The sequence below is a fragment of the Heterocephalus glaber genome, unplaced genomic scaffold, assembly GCF_053883595.1.
Source record: "Heterocephalus glaber isolate CG9 unplaced genomic scaffold, H.glaber_assembly_v1.0 deba00000621, whole genome shotgun sequence".
Taxonomy (NCBI): domain Eukaryota; kingdom Metazoa; phylum Chordata; class Mammalia; order Rodentia; family Bathyergidae; genus Heterocephalus; species Heterocephalus glaber.
The window spans coordinates 5712179-5729372 of NW_028258153.1; the positions used below are offsets into that span (position 1 = coordinate 5712179).

At 48.0% G+C, this 17194-nt stretch overlaps 3 protein-coding genes across 10 annotated transcripts in view; 1 reads left to right on the plus strand and 2 right to left on the minus strand.

Moving 5' to 3' along the window:
* Positions 1-5378, minus strand: Stk16 (serine/threonine kinase 16). 6 transcript variants are annotated; one of them, XM_004864545.4, is made up of 9 exons: positions 5189-5378; positions 4369-4523; positions 2894-3070; positions 2014-2233; positions 1621-1754; positions 1330-1450; positions 1104-1199; positions 570-691; positions 1-454 (listed from the first exon to the last, which is right to left on the minus strand). In XM_004864545.4, exons 3-9 carry the CDS (start codon positions 2977-2979, stop codon positions 316-318), a joined length of 918 nt encoding a protein of 305 aa, XP_004864602.1. In that variant the 5' UTR covers positions 2980-3070; positions 4369-4523; positions 5189-5378; the 3' UTR covers positions 1-315. The 6 variants fall into 6 exon arrangements, with proteins under 6 accessions (XP_004864602.1, XP_087062164.1, XP_004864601.1 ...); XM_087206038.1 differs by having other exon boundaries at positions 4369-4430; positions 5189-5351; XM_004864544.4 differs by lacking the exons at positions 4369-4523; positions 5189-5378 and adding an exon at positions 3440-3623.
* On the plus strand, positions 4979-15064 carry Glb1l (galactosidase beta 1 like). Its single transcript, XM_004864541.4, has 16 exons — positions 4979-5163; positions 5330-5496; positions 5744-5894; positions 6074-6134; positions 11156-11250; positions 11347-11521; positions 11609-11667; positions 11770-11891; positions 11985-12025; positions 12224-12342; positions 13011-13085; positions 13194-13283; positions 13393-13506; positions 13813-13944; positions 14282-14497; positions 14639-15064. Exons 1-16 carry the CDS (start codon positions 5095-5097, stop codon positions 14903-14905), a joined length of 1953 nt encoding a protein of 650 aa, XP_004864598.2. The 5' UTR covers positions 4979-5094; the 3' UTR covers positions 14906-15064.
* Ankzf1 (ankyrin repeat and zinc finger peptidyl tRNA hydrolase 1) overlaps positions 15012-17194 on the minus strand; it is a 7391-nt gene continuing 5208 nt past the window's right edge. For all 3 annotated transcript variants that reach the window (XM_021244207.2, XM_004864539.4, XM_004864540.4), the window contains exons 10-14: positions 16435-16921; positions 16167-16278; positions 15871-16038; positions 15533-15618; positions 15012-15332 (exon numbers count right to left, since the gene is read on the minus strand). In XM_021244207.2, coding sequence (XP_021099866.2) covers positions 15209-15332; positions 15533-15618; positions 15871-16038; positions 16167-16278; positions 16435-16921 — 977 coding nt within the window. In that variant the 3' untranslated portion in view covers positions 15012-15208. The remainder of the gene's footprint in view (positions 15333-15532; positions 15619-15870; positions 16039-16166; positions 16279-16434; positions 16922-17194) is intronic.

Sequence of the window (17194 nt, forward strand, 5' to 3'; positions counted from 1 at the left end):
CACAGTAACCTGCTTTCACTTTATTCTCCTGCTCCCAGATTTGGAAGCTGAACATGATGTGAGCCCAGCAGTCCAGCTCAGAGCCATGTACCACATTTTCTCAGTTTCGCCCTGGGCCAGCCCCAGTCAGGCCCACTGACTGGGCACTGGGGGTAAGAGCAGAAGAGGACTGAGGAGCAGGACAGAGAAATGGGCCCCACCCTCCATCCCCAACTGTAAGAGCAGTCCTGATAGAACGGGCAGAGATCCAACAAGAAACGAGAGCCTCTTTCCAAGGCACAAGGGGCGGTCCTCCCAAGGCGGCCACTAGTTTCTTCAGATCTGGGTAGTGTGCTGGCCAGGAGCTGAGGGCTGCTGAGCCTCCAACTGACTGAGAAGGAGAGGAATGTGAGGGCGCTGCTGGGGGTCCACAGTCATCATGGAAGCCAGCAGCTGCCGCATTGCTGAAGAATGTCTATGGAGAAAGGAGGGCAAAGTGAGTGGAGGACACCTGTGCTCCTTGCTAAGGCTCCGACTCAGCTAACCCTAGGGAAGAATGTGAACCACTTGGTGCTTCTCTTATTGCTCACCTGGAACTTTGTGGGATGACAAGTTGGTTCTGCACAGCAAGAGCCACACTGTCACCCTTCTGGAACACCATGTCATAAGGACCTTCCCCAAACATCATGGCATAAAGCACACAGCCTAGGGACTGAGCAGAACGTGGTTAGTCCCTAGAAGGGGACCAATAGAGGTGAAATCTCTCCCTTTACGTCTGTGGTGAAATGAGACATTAGCAAAGACATGCCAATCTTCACCACATGGCACCACCAGGGCCCAGAAAAACTGCCAGTTAGCTAGAGGCCTCAGCCCTTGTCTAGCCACTACCTTTAGCACCGACACCGAGCTGTACCCACCCAGTTCAGTGGCAGGGACCACACTACTTCCTGAGCAACTGAGAACAGTAATCAGTGACAGTTCCCAGGAAGGAAGTTGAGGGGTATGGGGACATATCGTGGTTCCTGGGGCCCCGTGCAACAGAAACCAAAGCCCTACTCCCCTCTACACACTAGGCACAGAGCTGTACTGCTCCCCACCCAGATTCCCACCCCCACGCTCCTCACCCAGACATCAGTTCGCTCATCGATGACACAATGGCTCTGCACAGAGAAGAGCTCCGGGGCACGGTAGGAAATGGTGCACCGCTGGGCTGCCCAGTCCTGGAATGGTGGCCCCAGAATGCAAAAGTGGGATACAAGCCACAGTCATGTGACCAAAATAGGGAATGCACCAGAAAGGAATTGAGGATGATGAGAACAGATGAGCAAAGGAACATGGAGACTTTCTTACCTGCAGGGTCAGGGCCTGTCGGGAACCCTCTACGTGGATACGTGCTTGATTCATGGAGCCTAAGTCCATTAAGACTGGCTGCCCCTCATCTCCAAGCAAGATATTGGTGGGCTTCAGGTCCCTGGAGGGAAGTGAAAATGATCCATAAACATCCCAGGATGGGGAGGGTGGAATCCCAGGGAGTGAAAGAATCATGGGAGCTTTGAGAGGAAGGCAGAGACAGACCTCCCAGTTCTCTTGGTGAGGCTCTTCCTCTTGGCCCCAGCAAGTATGCAGGGCCCTCCCACTGACCTGTGGGCATAACCTTTGGCATGAATGGCCTCAAGGCCTCTGCAGATACCCAGCAGCAGCCAAAGGATTTGATCCTCAGTCAGGAAGTTGCCTTTGTCCTTCAGCCTTTCTATCTCATTCCACAGCGTGCCTCTCTGCAATACAAGTTTCCCCACATTGAAGTGTTTCTGAATCCTCTGCTCCCTAGGCCTGATACGTGCCTTGTGTCAAACCCCATCAACTCTTTCACCACACACACCTCAAACCCCAGTCCTACTTGGACTCCTCTAAACCCCAAACCAAAATGGCCAGAGCCAGGACATTGCACCTGCTTTCTAACATGCTTGACTGTTCACACACCCTTTGGTAGGTGACTCCACTGCAACCCCCTTCATAACCAGGAGACTTTCTGACCTTGTAGAAAGGTAGAAGCAGCCAGGCCTCATGCTTTGCTCCCCGCTCTTTCAGACAATAAGCCACAAGGCGAAGGATATTGGGGTGATAGAAGAGGTGATGCATGTCTGCTTCTCTCTGGGCCTCCTCCTGGTCTTGCTGCTCGTGACACAGGATTCGCTTCAGAGCATAGAAGTGTCCATCATGTAACCCCTCCACTAGGTCCACATAGCTGAACCCACTGTGGGCCAAAGGGGTAGTCAGTAAGGACCACGACCATCTCCCACATGGCTTGGACCCAGAGAAATTCCCGAAGGGTGAGTGCTTCTCAAACTGAGCAAAAACCCTCCCAAGATAAGGCTCTAAGGAAGTCTGAAGATTAGTTTGAGCTCCTCAAGGGCAAGGACACAAAAATATTTGAGGTCCTATGGTCTTAATGCTCTGCACAACAGATGCTCAATAAATATTAAATAGATGGCTAACATTTCTCAAGTGCTTATGAACCAGTCACTGAATGAGACATTTTTGTATATTATCTCATTTAATCTTCACAACCCATCAATGAGACATGATAATCATCTTCATTAAGCAGATGAACAAACCATGGCTCACCAAGGTCATACAAGGTGGCTCTAGGAGGCCTGGGTCCAGAATCCACTTTTTTGTTTTGTTTTGTTCGGTACTGGGGCTCTAACTCAGGATCCTGCACTTGCCAGGCAGGCACCAGTCCCACTGAGCTAAATCCCTGGCCCCAGGATCCACTTTCTTGACCACTCAGCTAAGGTTCTGTCAGATGAGGCAGAAGACAGGGACAAAACCCTTGTGCCCCTATCATGCACAGAGTATTGTCCCTCAATGACCATAATCCTTGGGGCTAGCTAAATGATTTCCAAACACTCACCCCTCCCCAAGTTTCTGGATGAACAGGTAACGCTTATTGTCAATAATGACAGTTCCCCGAGAGCAGACACACAGCGCATGGCCCATAATGTCTCATGCATCCTCCTCAAGGACAATCCTTGGCGTCCAGGGTGAGTGGGCTGTTCCAGGAGATGCACTGGGGACCCAGCGGATCATGCTAGGAAGAAAGCAACGGCAAGTCACAGGTCTGGCACAATCCAGATGGCCCCTTAAGTACCAATAGGGAGAGCTCAAGCTCAGGTCTGAGAACCCAGAGTACCGTCTAAAGAAAATAAGCCCTGGCAACGTCTGCTCCAAGAAGGCTGGAATCAGTTTCCTCAAAGCCTCAGGCCATGCTGCCACTACCTGGCAGCTTCCTTCCACCCCGGCCCACCTTTGGGCGGGCCCCGCTCCCACTGTCAGACCTCAAAGGCAAGGCACAAGGTAGCTCCAGAGGAGGCTCGAGGCTCAAGCCCACCTCTGACAGAAAACACCCTACGCCTCGAGGCGTTCAGGAAGGGTCCGCCAGCCAAGACGACCCACTGACCAGGCTTCAGCCGAAGCGACGCTCCAGGGACCGGAAGCCGCGTTTACATCATCAGTCCGCGCCGCAGTAACGGCCCCCCGTATCCTAGCAACTGCTAAGCAGCTGGAGGATGTGGGCTCGCAGAGTGAAGAAGCCAGGGGCGGGCTAGACCTGGGGGTGGACGGGTCCCAGGACCCAGGTTAGGGTTCCCCACTTGGCCTTCAGTACGGGTCAAAACTCAGGCACTTGAGCCAAAGGGGAGCAAAGCAGGGCTAGGTCTGAAGCCCCCACGACCTCCATCTCCCAATGTCGGAGGTAGAAGGCCTCATACCTTCTGCGTAGGGAGGACCGGGGCTGGCGTCCTGGACTTTGAGAGTACCACTTGTACCGCCTTCAGGGCCCTGGCGTCAGTGGTTGAGTTCAGATTCTTGAACCAGTCTGCCACTTTCTAAATGTGGTCCTAAGTCCCTTCCACCCGTGTGACCTCCCTTAAGTTACTTAACCTTTAAAATCTTCACTTTTCCTTGCTGTAAAACAGACATACTAGTACCTAAGGTTAAATGCATGAATCTTAGGACCAGACTGAGCAAAACGTGGTGGTGCAAGCCTATAATCCCAGCACTGGGAGCATGAGGCAGCAGGATCGCTGTGGGTTTGAGCCTAGCATGGGCTACATAGTGAGTTCAAGGCCAGTCTGAACTACAAAGTGAGACTGTCTCAAAAAAATAAAGCCAAACTTGATTAGATCCAAATCCCAGCTCTATTAAATAAGTAGTTACACTATAGGCTACTTAGTATTTTCATCCTTCAGTTTCCCCCTCTCTAAAATGAGAATAATTATTCCATGGAGTAGTTTGAAGATTAAATGAGGTGTAAAGTGCTTAGCACACTATGTGACACAAAACCCTCCATAACTGTCAATAAAAGGAATAACAGTCATCACTTCTTACCCTGATCCTTGGGACTGTGAAAGCAGGAGGGATGGAGGGATGGAAATTCACAATCCTCAAGCCTGGAAACCAAGCAATTGTCCTTGACATTTCTTAGGGATAAATTGAAGGGTGAATCTCCAAAGAAAATAGAATGTCCAGGATGGGCTATTTTGCTGAAACAGAGCATTCCAAGAAAAAAGATCCGTTGTGGCTTGCCCCCTCTTCCACATACCTATCACCATGAATATTTTCCTGCAGATTCCCCTGGTTCTGAGCCTATTTTGGCCCTTGGTTCTGACATTCAGTCATTTAGATTTAACCTGCTGTGTGCCAGGCCCTGTGCTAAATGCGGGAGAATTCAAGGACAAAGCACCTCCCGCCCTCAGGGAGCTCAACCTAACAAAGCTTCTCAATCTTGAACGTGCTCAGGCTCGCCTGAGAATCTGTTAAAATACAAATTCTGATTCTATAGATCTGAAGTAGGACCTGAGATTCTGCATTTCTAACAAGCTCCCAGATCATGCTGATAGAGCCAGGTGGTGAACTGCACTTTGAGTAGCAATATATAAAAGATTTTTAAAACGACTAGACTAGAGAGTGGCCGCAGACTGGAAACAAAGTCCCGGCTAACCGCCTAGAAACTTGAGGTGGTCTCCGCCCCCTTTTTTGCTGAGGTTCCCTCTCAGGAATCTGACACGTGACGGTCGGACCGTCGGCTCAGAGGAGAGGAGCTCTATAAGCGCCATGGCTCGCAAGAAACCGCCCTGCCTTGTCTCCTTGCTGTTGCCGCTCCTCACCCTCCTGCTGCCCCAGGTACGATGAGAGAGGGCTGTACTACCTGGCCGGGTGAGGCGGGAACAGTTCGGGCAGCTGAGAGAAGGTCAACCACCAAGCAGCCAGCCGAGCATCTCTTCGGCTCCTGGTGGACGCAGACCCTTCACCACAGAACTCTGCTGACCATAGACTCTTTGCTTTGCAGGCAGACGCTCGGTCGTTCGTAGTAGATTGGGAACATGACAGGTTCCTGTTGGACGGGGTCCCGTTCCGCTATGTGTCTGGCAGTCTGCACTACTTTCGAGTCCCGCGGGTGCTTTGGGTAGACCGGCTTTTTAAAATGCGATTGAGCGGCCTCAACGCCGTACAGCTGTAAGAAGTGCTCGCGCGAGACTTGAAGGGGCGGGATTTACTCCCACCGCCCCCCTAGGAAATGGATATGGGCTGGGAGACTAGCTCTGAAGAGGGTTGGAACGCCAAGGCTCCTGGGCCAAGAGTGGGGGAGGGAGGGCCAGAACCTCCTTCCCGCTGCTTCCTGGAGATTCCCTGCAAGCCGAGCTCCTGGGGCCCCACCTGGCATCTTCCCACCTCGGGCCCTGTTAACCTCTTCCTTTCTCAGTTACGTGCCCTGGAACTACCACGAGCCACAGCCTGGGGTTTATAATTTTAAAGGCAGCCGCGACCTCCCTGCCTTTCTGCATGAGGCTACTCTAGCAAACCTGTTGGTCATACTGAGACCAGGACCTTACATCTGTGCAGAGTGGGAGATGGTGAGTTGGTAGGAGAAGGGGCTGAATCAAAGACACCCGCGGTGGTTTGTTTCTCTCGTTACTCTATACTCCAGGGCCATTTCCAGCACTATGCTCAATTCTCTGCCTTCTTAACTCCTCATGCACCCCTAAAACAACAAAGCCTATATGCTCCTTTGAGGTCTTTGTGTTTGTTTCAGGGGGGTCTTCCATCCTGGTTGCTTCGAAAACCTAAAATTCATCTGAGAACCTCAGATCCAGGTGGGTTGAGACAAAGGATTTCACATGCAAAAAAAGCACACAACAAAAAGATTGGTCATTTGGGTGCTCCAACCAGAAAAGACCATCCTCAACTTGGAGATCATTCACTGAAACATTTATTATTGTTTCCTTCTTGCCTAGCAGGATGTTAGAAACTGGGACCAGACAGACCTAAGCCCTGTGCAGTGGGCCTTATAATACAATGGATAAGACAAAAAAAAAAAAAAAAAAAAAACTATAAAAAGATTACAAACTGTAGCCAGGCGTGGTGGCATACACTTGAATTCCCACTACCCTCATAGGCTGAGGCAGGAGGATCTCAAGTTCAAGGCCAGCCTAAGCAAGTTAGTGATACCTGACCAAAATTTTTTTTAAAAAATTGCAGGCACACCTATAATCCCAGCACTCAGGAGGCTGAGGCAGGAAGATTGCTGTGAGTTCAAGACCAGCCTTGGCTGCATAATGAGTTCAAAGCAAGACCCTGTCAATCAATCAATCAATCAATAAAGAATAAAGGTCCTGGATTCAATCCCTAATGCTATACTCACACACACACACACACACACATACACACACTACAGCCTGTAAACATACTATACAAAAAAATATATAAATAAGGACCTGAGTAAGAGAGGAGCATCTTTGTGATAGTGCTGTCATTAAAGGCTTTTCTGAGAAGGTGACATTTCATAGGACTTCTAGGGAAGAAAAAGCATTGGTCATATGAAGAGTGAGGCAAGAACATTTCAGCCCAGAGATGGGAAAGGACATGGCAGGATTTAGGAATGCAGACCGTCGAGGCTGGATAAGGGAGACAGTAATATGAAATTGGAGTTGAGATAGACGATTGGTGTAGGACATTATATGGGGTTGTAGTTTTTCCAGATACAGTAGAAAGCCACTGAAAATATTTATCCAGAGGTGTGACATAACCTGATTTGTTTTATTATTACTTTACCCTGGGTGTGGAGAATGGATTGAAGGGGTCAAGGGTGGAGAACTGAGAGTATTACTGTAGCTGAGAACAGATATGACAGTGCCTGGAGCAAGGTGATGGGAGTGGAAATGAAAAAGAAGCTGGAATTGAGAGATGGTTTGGAGATTTAAAAAAAAAATCACCAGGACTTGTTGGTAGACTTTGATTGGAAGGTGAGAGGTAGGGTTTTATAAGATTAGAAAGGGCAGGATAAGAATGAAAGGGATCAAGTTTCTGTCCAGATGGTGGCCATATTTACTGACCTGGGTAGAGGACACTAGGGGTACAGACGAACAACTGAGGGTGCTAGAGAGTTTTGTGTCCCTTACAGCACTTTCCAACCCTGGTTGACTATGAAACATGACAGTGGTAAAATATGGCTGTACTGAGGGCTGATCAGACCTTCGGCTACCTTTTCGGGGGGAATGATGAATACAAAGAAAACGACAGAGACAATTTTCAAGATATAACGGGGATCCAGGAGGAGACCTGCCTCTAGTGGACAAACGAATAAAACTCCATGGTTGGCCTGCTTTTATCAGCCAGTGAGAAGCGCAGAGGAAGGAGTAGCATATGTTTCATGGAACAGCCACTCTAAAGAATGCAAGGATAAGCGTTGAGTTAATGAGGAAACAGATTTTCTCTACACCCAAATGCCTGTATATTGACATCTGTCCTCAGCAGATGCTGTCTTGCCTCAGGAGTGCTGGCATTCTGCCCATAGCCAGGAGGCATTCGGCCTTCCACATATGTCCCTGTTGCCTAGGCAAAATAGAGATCTGAGTTCATAGCCTAGTCCTCAACATGACTGAAACACCAAAATGCAGTTTCTGTTTAGCTCAAGACAATCAGCAAGCTCCTTGTAAAATCCATGGGGACTTCCCAGGCCTCATCCTCCTAGACCAGCCCAGCTTGTAGCACTCAGCACAGCTGGTTGGTTTCTCTGTCCTTTGAGTTTGGAGGTTCTAGCAGGGGAGTGCAGCTACTGGTATACACTTGACTAAAGAGCAGTTCTTCTCTATTGGGGAGGGGCATTCTCTTCCACTGAGCACCAGCTTTGGAAGGGGACACGGAGTGGTGAAGGAGGAAGGGAACGTCTGCCAAGCCAGCCAGATCAGCCAAATCAACCCTGGTGATCAGTGGGGTGACAAGAGCTAGATCACCCTCATCTGTTGTCTTTTTTTTTTTTTTTTGAGAAAGGATCTGGCTATGTAGTTCAGGCTGATTTTGAACTCACTATGTAGCCCAAGCTGGCCTCAAATTCACCTCAATCATCCTGCCACAGCCTCCTGAATGCTGGAACTTACACATGTGTGCCACCATGCCCAGCCTCATCTTGTCTTTTGAAATGGGCTCTTCTCTCTTCTTCATTGTCTCTCTTACCTAGTCTCTGTACCCCTTCTTCAATCTTTTTGACCACTCAATCTCAGTGTCTTACTGGTCCTTTTCTATTTTCCTTTCCTCTAAGTGCTAGAGTGTCAGTGCTTAGTCCCTGGATACTTCTCCTTTCCATCCTCATTACCTAAGTGATCTCATCCATTTGCATGATGGAATTAAAATCCATTTAATAGCTAATGACCCCTAAATATGCACCTCTATGTCCAGGTCTTTTCCCGTGGGTCCAATGCATGTACTGGACTGCCTGTGTTCCATTTGAACAAATAAAAGGCAAAATGATACAACCAACCTGCTGGTATTGCCTCCCAAACCAGCTATTCCTACAATCTCCCCAACTTAGTTAAGGGCAAGTCCATCTTCCAGATGACCAGCTTGGATACTGTGGTATAATCCCTCACTCCATGTTCCCTCACATTGCATTCAGACCATCAGAAAATCACCTCAGCTTTACTCCCAACAGCATTAAATTGAACCATTTTCTATCACTCCTCTGCTGCAAACTGCCTCTCGCCTCGCTAATCATAATAGCTTCCTAATTGGATTCCTTGTTTGCCCTCTCTCCCATGTACTCTTCTCAATACAGCAGTCAATGTGGCAGTGTGATTCTGTTAAAACAGAAGTTTAGTAGATATCTCAGATCATGTCGTTTCTCTGCTTCAGCCTCTCCAGTAGGTTCTCATTCAGAATATGAACCATGGATCCCTTAAAATAGTCTACCAGGTCCTACAGAATTGGCCCCAGTTATCTCCCTGATATCCATCCCTCAACCCCTTGTTTGCTCTGCCCCAGCCAGCACCACAGTTGCCTCGTTGCTCTTCTTCAAGCCTACCAGCCTCTGGGTCTGAGGCCTCTGCATGCAGAGCTCCCTTCATCTCTCTGCAGAAACGACCTCAGCCAGGCTCCCCGACCACCCTCTAAACTTTAAGGTTCCCCACTCTACCATTTTATATCTCCTTCCCTGCCTTATTCTTGGCACTAAGGACACTCTATATTTCCGCTTATTTAATTTATTGCCTCCCTCCATCACTAGAAAGGAAACTCCACAAAGCCAGAGATCTTTATCATCCCTAACACCTAGAACAGTGCTTGGTGTATGGTCAGCATCTATAAGTATCTGTTGAATGAATCAGTGTGATTTAAAATGTTTGGATTAATGGGAATGAGATCAAGAGAGGGGGCAGGCATAAAAAAGATTAAGATGTGTTATGCACATGCATCAGCTCCCCAAGATGAATGTAATCATGTACTGCAAATGTACTAATTAAAATAAACATTTAAAAAATGTATGTACAGTACAAGAGGCAGTACAAGCTGGGCATGGTGGCACACACCTGTAGTCCTAGCACCCGGCAGTAGGAGGATCACAGTGAGTTTGAAGCCAGCCTGGGCTACATAGTGAGGCCCTGTCGCAAAAAGTGAAGTAAAAATACAAAAAATTATGTAAGAATGCTGGAGATTTAGCTCAGTGGTTCCGCTGCCTTCCTTGCAAGCACAAGGTTCTGAGTTCAATCCCCAGTACCAAAAAAAAAAGAGAAAAGTTCATATAAAAAGATGTAAGAATTGAAAAGCACCTCTAAAGAATCTTATTGACTGCACCTTCAAGAGTCAGCTGTCTGCTAGGTTTTGTCCTGCATGACAGGGATGCAGCACGTGAACCTGCCACACAAGCTTCCTGCTCACCAGTGGAAGAAATTAGCAAGAAGCAGTCACAGGCACAGATGCTCGATTATAATTTAAGTACCTAAGAGAGAAGTGTGAGATAATGTGAGAGTATGTAACACAGATGGAGCTATCCTAATCTATCAGAAGTTTTCATGGGGAAATGAAATATAAATTAAGAACTGATGCATGAGTTGGAACTGGCTAAATATAGGCAGATAGGAAGAAAAATGTCAGAGGAAATAACATGCACGAAGACCTTGAGGGCAAACCACAGAAATCACAAGTAGGAGTTGAAGATTTAAGGCATGATGCCTTAATTGCTGACTTAAACTACTTGGATGGACTGTTAGTTCCTTCAGGGTGCAAGTCAGACACTCTACTTATGAGTTCCCATGGTATATCACAGGTAAAAGTTGATTACAATAGTAACTCTACTATGTGATTAGCCTTTTTCTTATGTGGTTTTTCTTGGGGGAGGGGGAGACAGGGCTGGAGATTGAATTCAGGAAGCACTGAACTAGATCCCCAGCCCTTTTTATTCTGAGACAGTCTCATTAAATGGCCCAGGCTGGCCTCAAACTTGCAGTTCTCCTGAGTGGCTGGGATTATAGGTGTGTGCCACCATTCCTGATAGTATGTATGAGAAAGAGAGACAGAGACAGATTGTGAGTTTTTGAGACAGTCTCTTACAATGTAGTCCAGGCTGGCCTTGAACTCACAGTCCTCCTGAGTAGCTGGATTGTGCAACCATGTCCAGCTCTTATATTTTTAAGGAATATTAAATCCTATGTTCAAACACCATTGATATGCAAATTTCTAAGTGTTCAGGGTTGAGAGTTTCTTCTACGAGTTACTGTTTCCCAGAGTTATGGGCAAGTGGGGTGGAAGCTGCAGCCTAGAGTAAGAGCAGCACTGAAGTTGCTGGGGGCGGGGCCTGCAGAGGCAGAGGGGCCCCTGCTGAGGAGAGTGCTGCTCCTTCCTTTAGACTTTCTTGCTGCAGTGGACTCCTGGTTCAATGTCTTGCTGCCCAAGATATATCCATTTCTCTACCACAATGGGGGCAACATCATTAGCATTCAGGTACAGTGAGAAGTTGACTGGCAAGGGAAGGAGGTGTGAGGGGGCCTTATCCTTCTCCACCTCATAGCTGGGCTTGCATTCCCTTTCTTCTGGCAGGTGGAGAATGAATACGGTAGCTACAAGGCCTGCGACGTCAGCTACATGAGACATTTGGCTGGGCTCTTCCGGGCCCTACTAGGAGATAAGATCTTGCTCTTCACTACAGATGGGCCGGAAGGACTCAAATGTGGCTCCCTCCCAGAACTCTATACCACTGTAGATTTTGGTCCAGGTCTGCTAAACAAGGGATAATAATGGAGCCTTGGGAAGGGCAACTTTTCTGTAGTATTTATCTTCTACCCTTGCCTCCTCTCTGCAGTTGACAACATGACCAAAATCTTTAGCCTGCTTCGGAAGTATGAACCCCGTGGGCCACTGGTGAGAGACCACAGGGGAAGGGAAACAAAGCAAGAGTTGGGATGGGAATGGATTCAGCTTGGTTCCCACCTCATACATGGTTCCTTCCATTTCACACTGTAGGTGAATTCTGAGTACTACACAGGCTGGCTGGATTACTGGGGTCACAATCATTCCACCCGGTCCATTCTAGCAGTAACCAAAGGACTAGAAAACATGCTCAAGCTGGGAGCCAGCGTGAACATGTAACTGGATACACAATATGAGTGTTACTTGGAATTGGGTATGAATGTTAAAGATTCACTGGGTCAGCTTCCCCCCCCCTCCCCCCACTCCAGGTATATGTTCCATGGAGGGACCAACTTTGGATTCTGGAATGGTGAGTACAGGTGGTCCCTGGGGCAGAAGCAGTGAGATAACATGGCATTAGATCTAAGGACTGGATGGATTAGCATGTCTAAAAGCTGGGTATGACCAGCAGTGTCCCTCTGATGGCATGATCCACTGCATGAAATTCTTTGCTTAGTGCGTATCATCTAATACATATAATGAATTAATAAAATTGGTTCTACCCCAGGTGCTGATGAGAAGGGTCGCTTCCTTCCAATCACTACCAGCTATGACTATGACGCACCTCTATCTGAAGCAGGGGACCCCACACCTAAGCTTTTTGCTCTTCGAAATGTCATCAGCAAGGTGCCCCCTTTTATTAATTTTGGAGAAGGGAGTGCCCAGATTGTAAAGGGATCTCATAAATTGGTGGTGGCTGTCTGGACCAGAGCCCTTTGAGCATCCCATGGAAGCATTTACTATTTATTCAAATGGGACTATATGGGGAGTTATACACATATGTGCAAAGTTATAGGGTCTTCATGATCCCCAAAGCCCTTCCCTGAGCCCCAGGATAAGAAACTTGCTGTAGCTGAGTGTGGTGGTACATGCTTGTAATCCCAGTGTTTGGGAGGCTGCAGCAGGAGGATCTCAAATTCAAGCCCAGCTTAACTTATTAAGACCTTGTCTCAAAATGAAAAACAAAGCCAGGAATGGTGGCATACATTGTGCCAGCACTGTGGAAGCTGAGGTGAGAAGACTGTAAGTTCAAGCCCAACTGGGCAATGTTATTTAGCAAGACACTATCTCAAAAAGTTTTTTAAAATGAGGGATGCTGGGGGTGTAGTTTAGTGTTTAATCACCAGCACTGCAATGAATGAATGAACGAATGAATGAATGGCTCAGGATGTAACTTACTGTGTGGCCCTGTGTTCCATCTTTACTACCACTAAAAAAGAACCTTGCTGTAGGGGCTTTGGAATAGGGGTTGTTTCTGTGGTTTTCCTATGGCCACTGAGACAATCTGGGTTCAGTTCCAGGAAATTCCCTTGGGACCTTTACCTCCCCCCGGTCCCAAGATGGCGCTTGGATCTTTGACCCTGTACCAGGTAAGTTTCTCTCCATCTTTACTGACTATGCTTTTACTCTAAATAGCCTACCCTGTCCTGCCCTCAATCCAGAAACTCCTTATTCTGATTCTTGCCCCTTTCTAATAGGATGGAGATCTGCTGACTTTTCTAGATGCTCTCTGCCCCCAGGGACCTATCCATTCAGTCTTGCCAATGACCTTTGAGGCTATAAAGCAGGTAAGGCAGAAACCTATATCCAATAGGAAAGGCAGATTCCTAGAACAGATGCAGTTCCTTCTAGCTACCAATCTTCTCCACAATGTCTTATTCATCCTTCCATACCCAGGACCATGGCTTTGTGCTATACCGGACCTATCTGCGTTACACAGTTCTTGAGCCAACACCATTCTGGGTGCCAAATAATGGAGTTCATGACCGTGCCTATGTGATGGTGGATGGGGTGAGAACCTAATTCCAGGCTAACTTGTAAGCCCTAGTTTCCTTCCTTTCCCCCAGTACCCTATGGCCTTAAGTTCTCCATCTCTACCCTTTCCCCATGCCTGCTTACATCTGTAGAAGGTTCAGGGTTATAATCTGGAATGAGGAAGAGTTTGATTAAGTACAGAATTCCAGAATGGAGGGGTAAATGAAAGATGGCTACACTCTTCTTGCCCTCTGAGTAACTGTTCTAATACGGCTCTATGTATAATGGCCAAGAGCTAGATGCTAAGCTTTTCCTTTCACAGATCCTATCTCTTATCCACAGGTGTTCCAGGGTGTTCTGGAACGAAATATGAAACAGAAACTATTTTTGATGGGGAAAATAGGAACCCAACTGGATGTCTTGCTGGAGAACATGGGCAGGCTCAGTTTTGGGTCTAACCACAGTGACTTCAAGGTAAGCTACCTTTGCCTACACTTCCCCCTATTATTCTTTTTTTTTTTTTTTTTTTTGGTACCAGAGATCGAACTCGGGACCTTGCGCTTGCAAGGCAGGCGGTAGCACCACTGAGCTAAATCCCCGGCCCTCCCCTATTATTCTTATTGCCTATCTCCCTTGAAAAAATAAGGCCCTAATGAAAGATCAAGTATAGCTGTGCCCTGAGGAATTAGAAGAGGGAAGCAGTGGCTTGCGGGGACCTGAACATGGCTACCAGTTATGTCTCAGGGGTTGATTAGGGTTATCGTGGCAATTGAGCTTAGTGAATAATGACTTCTAATTTTCCTCCCCACAGGGTCTGTTAGAGCCACCAATTCTGGGGGAAACAATTCTTACACAGTGGATGATGTTCCCTCTGAAAATTGATAACCTGGTAAAATGGTGGTTTTCCCTCCAGTGGCAGAAAAGAGAACAGCCTACAGTTTCCTCTGGCCCCACCTTCTACTCCACAACTTTTCCAATTTTAGGCTCAGTTGGCGATACATTTCTCTATCTACCTGGATGGACCAAGGTATTGTTAATGGTTGTGGTTGGCAGGGTGGGGGTGATAAAAAATCATGTAGAGAAGGGGAACAGATCAGAAAAACAAAATGGGGTAATTCTATCCTCTGGAGAGCTGACCCTTTCTTTTTCTTATCTTTCTCTCTCCCAGGGCCAAGTCTGGATCAATGGGTTTAACTTGGGCCGGTACTGGACAAAGCAGGGGCCACAACAGACCCTCTATGTGCCAAGACCTCTGCTGTTTCCTAAGGGAGCCATCAACAAAATCACATTGCTGGAGCTAGAAAATGTACCTACTCAGCCTCAAATCCAATTTTTGGACAAACCTATCCTCAACAGCACCTCGCGTAGGACGTACAGTTATCCCCTCTCAGACATACAATGTACCTATGAACCAATGGAGTTAAGTGGGCATTGAAAAAAAGGTGACCCTAGGACATGGGGCATGGAGTGGGCAGGATCCTTTGGTGCTGGCCATGGTGACCATAAGGCCAGAACACCTCTGAATGTAAGTACAAGTGCAGTTTCCTTGCCAAACTTTATTGTGATTAAAGACCCAGAGACAGTACCAGCTTCACACACCTCTGTGGCCCTGTCTTTGCCCTGATTCCTGTATGGTCCTTACCCTGCTCTTCCAAATACTGTCTGGCGTCATGGGGAAGAGGGGTGTAAATGTGTCCTCTCCAGGCCTAGAGGTGACGCCAAGTGGAGCTGTAAAAGATCAGGAAAAGGGCTTCCCAGCCCGAGAGCGATGATCCTGGAGGCAACGTGTGGAACAGAAAGAGAAGTCGAGGTAGTGAAAGGGAATGAGGGCTTGGAGTGATGCCCCACAATTCCAGCAGCGCCTAAAGAGGAAGAAATATGGCTGAAACTTTCATCCCAGAAACTTTCCAATACCACCTCCCCTCAGCCCTCTGAGGTTCCCAGGTACTTCAAATCCCCGCAGCATCCCTGTTGAATACCAAGTTGGCACTTGTTCCATTGCCCCAAATGGTCCTTAAAACATTAAAGAGTCCACCCCTTCACTCAGCTCTTGGCCCCATACCAGGCACTGGCCACTTGAGAGTCAGCGATGGGAGGAGCAGGGACTCCCAATTGGGCAGCAAGTCGGCGCTCTGCAGCCAGGGCTCTCTGAGAAACAGAGAAGCTGTGTTAGGTACAAAGCCCCACTGATGAATAAGTGTGCCCAAGAAGTGACAGCTGCCTTCTGGGAGGGGATGAGACCTCTACAGAAGCCTGTGTTCTCGCTTTGTGAAAGTGGCCCACCCTCACGGTGGAGGGTGTGCTTCTTTTTCTACTTTTACATGGCCCAAACTTGCTCTGCAGAGCCTGTTTCTTTTTCTACCTTTCATAAGATGCTGCTACTGTTAAATAAAGCTTTACCTTCTCTCGGTCACTGAGGGCAGTGAATCGCCGCTGCTCTTCTTGTTCCCATTCCTTCTGCTCTTGCTGCTTCTGCTGCTGCTCCTCTCGCTGCCGCCGGGCTGCCTTCTGCTCCCTCTTCCGTGTAGCCCGCTGTGCTTCCATTTCTGGGGTCAGTGGCCCTGGCACCTGGGTGATTTCAGAGGATATTAGGTAGGATCCACACACGCTATCTCTGGTAAAACTACATGTAGAAAACATCTAGACAGAATCTACAGTGCCTTCCCATTCTGTATCTCCTTCCTTTTCCAGCAGACCTTAGCCTTGTCGTAATCATAGGCATCTGGATTCTTCTCCATGAACCTTCGGAACTCATTTCGTGTTGCTCTGTCAGCTGCCACAGTGTAAGGTGGCCGGGCCTGGGAGTCCCTAGGTACAAAAACTCAGAAATGAGTTCAATTTGCCTCCTACCTTTCCCAACATTACCGAGTCAGACAAAAGGAATACTAGTAAGTTGCCAATGCTAATGTGAGCCACCAAATTATCCTCTCTACACCCAAAATGTCTCAGGAGGGAGACACTTACTGCACAGCAGGGTCAGCACCCGCCTCCAGCAACAGCCAAACCACTGAGCCTCTTCCAGCTGCAGCTGCTGCATGCAGTAGGGTGAAGCCACCAGAGCCCAAGGGGGCATTGAGTAGGGACATAACTTCAGGGTCTACAGCCCCCGCAGTCAGCTGGAGCCTCAGCTTTCTAATGTCTCCAGCTCGGCAAGCAGCTAGAAGCACATCCCAGAGCTCTAGCTGACCAGGGGCCTTGGCCTCATCCGCTGAAGACCCCAAGGGGGCTGCAACCACTTGGGCTAACTGTGAGGTGGGCTCATCTTCTTGGTGTTGCTGGTTAAGAGTCACATGTGCCCCAGCATCCTGGTCTTGTGCTTTTTCCTTCTTATTCCTTTTTCTCCTCCTCCTTTTGGGCAATAACTCAAATTCACGAAGATCCAGGGTCCCCAGTGTCAGCTCCACTAGCTCCAACTCTACCTGGGCGCCATGCTCATCTTCCGTCTCTGAACCTAGAGAGAAATCTGCCATGATAGATCCATCTAGGATATAAGCAGAGAGTGGGAGGATACAGGCTGCCTCTGATAGGTTCATGTCTATAAAGAGATAGTCCAGACCATCTGGAAGTGAAATTGTTTGTATTTGTCTCTGGATTCTCCCTATGAGCATCCTTAGGATGTGCACAGTAGAGGAAAACATGAAACCATCCCTTAGCCCCCAATCAGACAGATAAATAGTGTGAAACTCATGCCAGACTTTCAAGCATTTACTCCATGTTAGGACTT